This window comes from Triticum aestivum, chromosome 3D (genome assembly GCF_018294505.1).
Source record: "Triticum aestivum cultivar Chinese Spring chromosome 3D, IWGSC CS RefSeq v2.1, whole genome shotgun sequence".
Taxonomy (NCBI): Eukaryota; Viridiplantae; Streptophyta; class Magnoliopsida; order Poales; family Poaceae; genus Triticum; species Triticum aestivum.
This window is the reverse complement of record NC_057802.1, coordinates 109,297,071-109,307,216: the sequence shown is the minus strand read 5'-3', so window position 1 is coordinate 109,307,216 and position 10,146 is coordinate 109,297,071. Positions and strand designations below refer to the sequence as shown.

Genomic DNA, 10,146 nt, shown 5'->3' with positions numbered 1-10,146 from the left:
ATCAACAAAAGTGTAAAGCAATACCTTCAGATTTGAGTGAGGAATAAATACCGTGATCAAGAAACTCCAATGGAACATGTCGAGTATCGACATGGTGGCCAGATTAACGACTCCATCACGGTGCTGTCTTTGATAAGGCCGGGGCAGCGGCGCTCATGGCTAGCACGGCTCCATCACGGTGCTGTCTTTACTTAGCGTTTGGCGACTGGCATCGCGGCGAGCGGCGGCGTGAATAGTGGCGAGCGGTGAGCGGCGGCGTGGAATCGATCTAAGAGTAGTCGCTCTCTAGGTTCGAAGCGGCGGCGTCATGCAGTATTGCAGTTGACCGCTAACTGGCTAAAGAACGTGGGGCATGGGCTGTTTTGGGCTTCGGCACGTACAGAGCACAACTAAGAATTGATTTTGGGCTTTATTATATAGTACCAATTTGATTAGCTATATACGGTAATTAGCACTTGTATATATACCGCTGCATACACTATATGCGCTGTATTGTTAGGGGGGCCGATCGATGGGGGTTAATCTCGCTCTGTCTCCGCCCCTGCTTCTGCGCACGTTAATGCTTTTAATAATAAGCCGGTTCACCTCGCTCGCCAGCACCACTCCTCGTCCAACTTCCCCGTTCGTAAGTGAGCACCTATCCTCCCCTCCATCGCCGACACTTTTGTCGCATGTCCCCCTTTGCCGCCAGACTCAACCCCTATTGGCCATGTCATGAAAGCTGGCCCCCGGCCTCTCCACACGGACATTTTTCCAACGAGGCCGAAGAGGGCCGCGCCGAGAGGGAGTTCTAGGAGAGAGTTTGGGGCTTCTCCAAGTGGGTTGAGGAGGAAGAGTTCCCTACGGCCGAATGAGTCCAGTGCCCACCGCTACCTTGCCCGCATAACACGGCCTTTGCAGAAATGGTGCCGCCCTAACGCATCACTTCAAAGCCAGTCGCCTGGAGCCGCATCAGCTGTCGTTTGAAGCCGCATCCAGGACGCTCAGAAGTTCGTAGACCGCGTGACGGTGAAAGTGGAAGCCGCGCAAGCAACCTCCACCTGTGAGGTCACGTCGAAACAAAAATATATGGTTTTGAAACCTGTGAGGTCACGTCCAAACAAAAACATATGGTTTTGAAGTTTCAAATTAGTATCGTTGAAATCATACTGGATATTATAATTGAACTCATAGTAGAAATCAGGTTTGAAGTTTCAGTTATTGTCTGGTGAGATGGGGCAGAAATAGATCATGTTAAGCCAATGACAAACTCCAAAACATTACGCACTAGTAGAATGTCCGTGGATTGCTACGAAATGAATCAAACAAATGAGGTATGTCACCAAAGTCAAAGTTCATTTTTCCCGCATACGTCTTGGCATGTATGGACATCAAACAGGCGTCAGACAAGCTCTCCACAGTCCAACCATGTGTATAGTTCAGACTCCCCCAAATCCATCCCATATGTGAGGAAGAAATATGATTGTTCAGACTATCCGCCATCTTATAAATCCATTCCATATGTGAGAGAAAAATATGATTATTCAGACTATCCGCCATCTTATATGTAACATGCGGACGGACAAAAAACCCACCCCACAGTGCACCCTTTTCTTTTCCAGCCAGAACCTCCCCTTCCCGTTCGGTTTCCCGCCATAGCATGGCATTTTTCCCTAAAGCCCTCTGATAGTTTTAAAACCCGATGACGTCCAGCTCATCATCACCTTCACCATGACGCCCTCTTTCCTTCACATCGTACTTCCCCACATACCATCAAGGAGCAGTCCTCCGCCAACTGCCCCGCTCTTCCCCCTGATCCCGATTATTATGAAGGCCGTGGATATGGATATAGCGACTATGCTAGACTTGCTCTTACCTGATTATTTTTTGTTTAAATAAGGTGCACATGTCACTTGACTAAGGTTAGAAAATTAGACAATTTTTCTAGCGGAGCGTCCAACCAGAAATGGACCAAACATTCTCACGTTGCCATCAGCTAGTAATGATGCCGAACAATGCTCGAAGCTATCCACGACGCGCAGTTCTTTGATGCTGGCAATGCATGCTACCGGCAGCTTGAGAGAAAAATCCTCCATATATACAAAGAAGAAAATGGCCATCGGATTCATACCCGGCCGAATAATTACCGCAGATTCGTGGCGTGCATTTGTTCTTTATGCTTGTCATTTCGTCTCCGAAGGAGCAATCTTAGCATTCAGCAAAGAGGATGCAGTGCGTGGTCAGCTGTTCTTGGCCTCCTGCAGCATCTCTACAGCCTTCTTCATCTTGGGCCGCTTCGCCGGGGCGCGCTCCGTGCACAGCATGGCGACCTTGAGCACCGCGAGCATCTGCCTCCGCCACGCAAACGACACGGTGCTCAGCCTCGGGTCCATGATCTGCTCCGGCGTCTCCCCCCTCTCCGGCGCAGAGTGCACCCACTTGACAAGGTCCACACCCTCGCCAAACTCCTCGTCCACCGGCATCTTGGAAGTCAGGATCTCCAGCAGCAGTACCCCGAAGCTGTACACATTTCCTGGTACAGTAACCTGCATTGAGTAGGCATACTCTGCAAGAAATCAAGTGCAATTTGTGTTATGCTATGGATCCTCCGGCACGTCGAGTAGGCATACTCTGCAAGAAATCAAGTGCAATTTGGGAGAAAAGTTCATACCTGGAGGTATATAACCAAATGTGCCAGCAACCGCACTGATGCTGGCAGTGCCCTTTGAAGGGTCCAGCAGCTTGGAGATTTCAACTTCGCCAAGAAGCGCATTGTAGTGCGAGTCAAGGAAGACATTACCCGAGGAAATGTCGAGGTGGATGGTGGCAATCTGGTGGAGGAAGGCCAGCCCTTCGGCGACGCCAATTGCGATTGACAAGAGCTTCGGCCAGTCAGGTTTCTGGCTCTCACCATCGCAGTTGTCTGCATTGTGCAGCAGCTGAAACAATGTTCCATTCGGCAAGTCATACTGCAGCAGCAACGCAACATCCTCGTAGATGACATACCCAATGGGACGCACAAGGTTGGGATGGTTTACGTGCGCCAGGCGCTCGAGCTCCCGGATCATCTTGGCCTGGTGGTGGACGACGGCGCGGTCCACCGACTTCAGCTTCTTGACGCACACCACCATGCCTGATGGCATGACAGCCTTGTAGGTCGTGCTGAACGTGCCGCTCCTCACTGCACTGGCGTCCTTGAACGTCGCCTGGACACAGGTCTGGAAATCAATGGCCTGCTGCAAGCTCTCAATGAACACGCTTGAGGCCATGACATGCCGCGCTTCCACGACGACCGCATCCCCTGCTTCGGCCTTCTTTGCATCGGCCTCCTTCTCCTGCCTCTCACGCCACATGAACAACGTTACCACCAATGATACCACTGAGAAGATGAGCACGCAGGACCCAGCAACTGCCAAAGCCACCCTGTAAGATATCTTCCTGTGGTCCGATCCATAATTGGATCCATAAATCGGTCCACAGTCCACATCCAGCGGGTCGCCGCACAGCTTGGCATTGCCGGAGAAACTGGACCCTGCACTCTTCTGAAATGGCCCGAACGCCGGTATGGCGCCACGGAGCCGGTTGTTTGACAGGTTGACAACTATCAAGCTCAGCATCCCTCTCATGTCACCAGGGATCTCGCCAGATATCTCATTGCTAGATAAATCCAGCGCCACGAGCTTATCGAGCCGCCCAAGCTCTCGGGGCAGCGGCCCTGAAAGGTGATTGAAGCTGAGGTTCAGCGCAATCTGTAAGCTCTTGATCTTGCCCATTTCAGCTGGTATCACACCACTCAGATTGTTGTTGGCAAGCTGCAGCTCGAGAAGCCGGCTGCATCCACCTATACCGTGCGGGATGCTGCCCGAGAACTCGTTGTGATCGAGCACAAGAAACTGCATCCTTGATCCGTTGCAGATGGCATCTGGCAAGCCGCCGCGGAAAGCGTTGTAGCTCAAGTCCAGTTTGCTCAGGTTCCGGCACCGCAGAATGGACCTCGGGAACTCGCCGCCGAGGCCATTGCCGGAGATAATGAGCTCTTGCAGGTTCCTCAGCTCACCAAGCATGTCCGGCACCTCGCCGACAAGGCGGTTGTAGGCCAAATTGAGCAGCGTCAGGTTGGCGCAGCGTGCAAACGGAGCGGGGATACTGCCAGACAGCTGGTTGCTGTCGGCTTCAAAGTAGGTCAGGCTGGTAGCGTCGCCGATGGATGCCGGGATGGCACCTACGAGGCGATTGTTGCCGATGCGCACGTTGGATAGATCGAGGCACCGGCCGATTGAATCCGGGATTGTGCCGTTGAGCCTATTCACGGTGAGGATCAGAACCTGCAGATTACCAAGGTCGAAGAGGCTGCTGGGTATGCTCCCCTCAAGGCCATTGGAGTGGAGGTTGAGCACCTGGAGCTTGGACGAGAGCCCGAGCCCCGGCGGGATCGGTCCCGAGAGCACGTTCTCATAGGCGGAGAGCACGCGCAGCCCGGGGAGGCCGGCGAGCCAGCCGGGGATGGCGCCGGTGAGGTTGTTGCCCGAAATCTGCACTTCTTGGAGCCCCTTGAGGGCCCTGAGGTCGTCGGGGATGGCGCCGGAGAGCGCGTTGTTGGAGAGGTTCAAGAACTTGAGGCCGACGGCGCGGCCGAGGGCGGCCGGGATGGGGCCGGAGAGCCTGTTCATGGAGAGGTCGAGCAGCTCGAGGCGAGGGAGCGCACCGAGAGCCGCGGGGACGGCGCCGGCGAGCGCGTTGAAGGAGAGATCGAGCCGCGCTAGCGCGGGGAGCCCGGCGGCGGCCGAGAAGTCGCCGTGGAGGCCCCGGCGGGGCAGCTCGACCGCGGTGACCTCGCGGGCCCCGGAGCACGTGACGCCGCGCCAGGCGCAGTGGTCCGGCGGCGCGGCCGCCCAGTCCGGCGGCGCCAGCCCCCGGCGCAGCGCCTGCATTGCCGCCGCATCTCCCGCGCCCGCCCGAAGCGCGAGGAGGGAGGCCGAGATGAGGCCGAGAGAAAGAAAAAGGCGGCGGCGGAAGGCGGGATGCATTTGGGGCGGCGCTCGGCCCGGCCGAGGTGGGGTGGTGGTGGTGGTGGTGGCCGGGCCCTGCCCGTGGGTGCTTGCTTTTCTTGGGCGGTAGGCAGAGAGCACGGGAGGAGGGAGGCTCACACACTCTCGTCACAGCCCATCAGTGGGAGTGTCAAGAGAGGGGAAAGGGGAAAGTTGTTTTTCCTGATTATTCTGGGTCACTTTGCACCACAAGTAGTATAGGGGCAGCAGCATCATTGAGGGGCTAATCGCAGGCGTCCCTCTAACACAATGATATTCTCTTCTTTTACTTTACTTTTACTTTTACACCCTGCTCGTGCATCTCTGGCGTTGAACATAGTGAATTTCTTGGGCGCCGAGCCGGAGAATCTTTGTGCTCTGTTCCTTTCCCTACTTTGTTTCATCCCAAAGCAGTAGCTGATTAATTAAGGCGTACGGTTTGTACTATGGTTACTGACATCAAGGGGCGTTTGTCCTTGCCATTGGTGGGAGAGTTTTCCCTTGTTTCATGTATTGCCTAGTTTGAAAATACATTTCAAAACCACTTTAAAATATATCTCTTGCCTATTTTGACCGTGGATAAATCACGCCTGCCTGCCCTAGTTTTAAAAACCGGACCGAACCGCCGGTTGAACATGAAAAACCAAAACCAGAACCGGTTTTTTAAGAACAACGGACCGACCTGCAACTAGACCGGTGAAAACCGGTCATACCGGTGTAGAGATAAGATCAAATAAATATTGTTGCAAGTAGTGGGATTCCATGCCAGGTCGTGGTCATTGGCCTATGCTTGGCATGATAACCACCTCAGCTATGATTCTTTGTTGTTTTACAAAGCAAACCATTACTATTTGATCTTATTTTAATTCTCTATTAGCATATATTGTTACTCTAAATATATTATTTGTATTGTGAAAAATCAGCAATCGAACCGGTGAACCGGCGGTCCGACATGTAAAAATTGGACCGAAGGCCTTACCGGTTCATTCACCGGTTCGGTTTTTAAAACTATGCTGCCTAGTGGTTACTTTTGAAGAAAAAAACTCCTTTGGAGTCATGTGCTTATGTGAGATCCAAGGGCTCCCATAATAATCATTAGATCCGAGATCAGACGGCCTAGGTGCTCCCATGGCATCGAGCATCTGTGCTCCATGAGCACCAGTAACTTTCTCTATTTTCACCACCATGACGTCTCTCATCTTCTCTACATTAACACCTCACATTAATGTACGCTATGTCTAGTAAAAAAATATAAAAGTATGAGGGAAACATCAAAGAGTATCTCTTTGTCGGTGTTCTAGATCTATGTAATACCTCTGAAGTGACACTATATAGATCTAGCACCTCCTCTAACAACTGTACAATATCGATCCCAGGACACCGTGGTGGTTCGAGGCAAGCCGGCGACGATGGCAGTGGAGCAGCTGTGACGCCCCCGATTCAATCGTACACTAATCATATATGCAAATGTGTACGATCAAGATTGAGGACTCACTGGAAGATATCACAACACAACTCTAGACACAAATTAAAATAAAACAAGCTTATATTACAAGCCAGGGGCCTCGAAGGCTCGAATACATAAACTCGAAAACACAAGAGTCAGCGGAAGCAATAATATCTGAGTACAGACATAAGTTAAACAAGATTGCCTTAAGAAGGCTAGCACAAAAATAGCAACGATCGAAAAGGCAGGGCCTCCTGCCTGGGACCTCCTAACGACTCCTCGAAGCCGAACTCCATGTAGAATCATCCTCGGGATCTATAGCTCCTGGATTCCAGCATCTGGTTGCGACAATCAGGTATAGAAAGGGGAAAAGAGGGAGAAAAGCAATCGTGAGTACTCATCCAAAGTACTCGCAAGCAAGGAGCTACACTACATATGCATGGGTATATGTGTAAAGGGACATATCGGTGGACTGAACTGCAGAATGCCAGAATAAGAGAGGGATAGCTAATCCTATTGAAGACTACGCTTCTGGCCACCTCCATCTTGCAGCACGTAGAAGAGAGTAGATGGTAAGTTCACCAAGTAGCATCGCATAGCATAATCCTACCTGGCGATCCCCTCCACGTCGCCCTGTTAGAGAGCGATCACCGGGTTGTATCTGGCACTTGGAAGGGTGTGTTTTATTAAGTATCCGGTTCTAGTTGTCATAAGGTCAAGGTACAACTCCGGGTCGTCCTTTTACCGAGGGACACGACTATTCGAATAGATAAACTTCCCTGCAGGGGTGCACCACATAACCCAACATGCTCTATCCCATTTGGCCGGACACACTTTCCTGGGTCATGCCCGGCCTCGGGAGATCAACACGTCGCAGCCCTACCTAGGCACAACAGAGAGGTCAGCACGCCGGTCTAAATCCTATGGCGCAGGGGTCTGGGCCCATCGCCCATTGCACACCTGCATGTTGCGAGGGCGGCCGGAAGCAGACCTAGCCTAGCAGGCGTTCCAGTCCAATCCGGCGCGCGCCGCTCAGTCGCTGACGTCACGAAGGCTTCGGCTGATACCACGACGCCGAGCGCCCATAACTGTTCCCGCGTAGTTGGTTAGTGCGTATAGACCAAATGGCCAGACTCAGATCAAATACTAAGAACTCGTTAAGCGTGTTATTTTAAAGTAACCGTGGACGCCGACCAGGGCCAGGCCCACCTCTCTCCTAGGTGGTCTCAACCTGCCCTGTCGCTCCGCCACAAAGTAACAGTCGGGGGCCGTCAGGAACCCAGGCCCACCTCTACCGGGATGGAGCCACCTGTCCTTTCAGGCCCCTCATCAGAATCACTTGCGGGTACTCAACGAGCTGACCCGACTTTAGTCACCACATGTGTCATGTATATAAAGTATATAGTATATACCCGTGATCACCTCCCGAAGTGATCACGGCCCAGTAGTATAGCATGGCAGACGGACAAGAGTGTAGGGCCACTGATGGAACACTAGCATCCTATACTAAGCAGTAGGATAGCAGGTAAGGGTAAAACCTGTAGCAACAATGACAGGCTATGCATCAAAATAGGATTAACCAAAAGCAGTAACATGCTACACTACTCTAATGCAAGCAGTATAGAGAAGGAATAGGCGATATCTGATGATCAAGGAGGGGGGCTTGCCTGGTTGCTCTGGCAAGAAGGACGGGTCGTCAACACCGTAGTCGAACTGGGGGTCACCGGCAGCCTCGGGGTCTACCGAAAAGAAGTAATGGAGGGGGAACACAATAAATAACAGAGCAATCAAAGCATCACAAAGCGTAACAAGGCAATACGCGGTGCTAGAGGTGACCTAACGCAGGGATAGGTGATACTGGCGAAGGGGGAAAACATCCGGGAAAGTATTCCCGGTGTTCAGCGTTTTCGGACAGATGAAACAGAGGGGGAAAGTTGTGTGTTCGCTATCCTAGGGATGTGTGGCGGACAAATGGACTGTGTATCTGGATTCGTCTCGTCGTTCTGAGCAACTTTCATGTACAAAGTTTTCCCATCCGAGGTACGGTTTATTTTCTATGATTTATCAAAGTTTTAAATCATTTTCTAAATTGTTTTAATTTGAAAATTAAATGTTAAATTGCTGTGGGTACACAGAAATGTACCTAGGGTATTGCATATCAGGCTGGTAGGTGGGGTCATTGACTGAGTTGACCTAGTCAAAAGTTGACTGGTCAAAAGGTGAATAGTGTTGTGGGTCCCACTTGTCATTTTCTCTAGCTTAATTAAATTAGTCATTTTCTTTAATTAACAGTGGGGCCATATGTCATAGTGTAGTAACTAACCTAGCTAGTACTACTAATTAGTCCCTAATCTAATTGCACGGCCGGCCAGTGATGGTTGTGCACACCCACACACATAGCATAGCCACGGCCATGTCCATTAGCAGCAGCAAGCAATGCTCGGCAGCAGCTAAAGCGGCAGGAACTAAGCAGCTAAGAAATATAGCAGCAGCGGCAGTACAGCAGCACAGCCAGCAGCAGCAGCTACGCGGCCAACAGAGCAGCGGTAGGCAGCACAGTAGCAGTAGCAAGCAGCGGCAGGGGTAGGCGTGCACGGGGAACACGGCCGACTGGCAGGGGCTCGCGGGAGCGCAGCCACGGGCGCGGCGAGCGCGGCGAGCGCGCGGCCACGGCGGAACGACGACGGCCATAGGCATGCGAGAGCACGGGGCAGAGGCGCTCGAGGCTCGCCGAGCTCGACACGGTCGAGCTAGCGGCCAAGGCGAAAAACGGGGTCGGCTACTGGTGGGATAGCAACTACGGGGTGGAATCAAATAGGAAATAGGGGGCTTTTTCTGTGGTGCTCACCCTGAGGTCGTGTGGACGGCTCGTGGATGCTGGGGTGGACGAACGACAGCGGATCGAAGGAGATCGCCGACGGGCAAAGGAAGAAGATGATGATGCGCTCGTTGATGGGGATCCCAACTCGACCTGGTCGGCATATGCGATGTAGCAGACGGTGCCGGATCTTCTGGACAAGGTCCTTGGGCCCGAGGTCGACGGTGGGCGCGTGAATCGACGACGGCCATGGCGACGAGGTGCTCGGGTGTGCGCAGGGGAGAATAAAAGTGGCGCGGGGAAGGAGGAATGGCGCTAGGGTTCGATCCAGGGGACGAGGGCGTCTGGGGGCTCTTGTAGCCGTCGGGGAGGCGAGGATGGCCGCCACGGCGACATGCCCCGGCCACAGCCGGGGATCTCTGCCACGATCCCCCCTATGAACAGGAGGAAGGGGACGGTGGCTAGTTGGGCCGGCCGGTGGCCTGGATGCCCAGTTGGGCCGAACGGCCCGGGGGGGGGGGCCTTTTGTCTTTTGTTTTAGTTTTCATTTTTCTTTAATTTATTGTCTTTTACTGTTTTTTCCTTATATTCTAATAAACTTAGTTTTATAAAATACCACAGTAGCACCTAAAATAGTGTTTCAAAACATACCACTTCCACAAATAATTTGGCACATTAATTAATTAGTTTGTATTCATTTACTATCCTAAAAGCATTTAAATAATTGATTTAGCCCCTGTTTTATTCATTTTAGAGTATTTTAATATTTTATAAAGGTGTGGTTTCTCCGCCATAATTACCTATGCATTATTTGGCACAACCCGAACATTTAAGTTTTAATTTTTTAAAAACTTTTATCGTTTGGCTTGTTTTTG

General features: G+C 52.0%; 1 protein-coding gene across 1 annotated transcript; it reads right to left on the bottom strand.

Annotated features, from left to right (window-relative positions):
* Window positions 1-1,946: 1,946 nt before the first annotated feature.
* LOC123077730 (leucine-rich repeat receptor-like tyrosine-protein kinase PXC3) lies at window positions 1,947-5,184 on the bottom strand. Its single transcript, XM_044500042.1, has 2 exons — window positions 2,651-5,184; window positions 1,947-2,545 (listed from the first exon to the last, which is right to left on the bottom strand). The coding sequence occupies exons 1-2, from the start codon at window positions 5,004-5,006 to the stop codon at window positions 2,220-2,222; spliced, it is 2,682 nt and encodes an 893-aa protein (XP_044355977.1). The 5' UTR covers window positions 5,007-5,184; the 3' UTR covers window positions 1,947-2,219.
* Window positions 5,185-10,146: the final 4,962 nt, after the last annotated feature.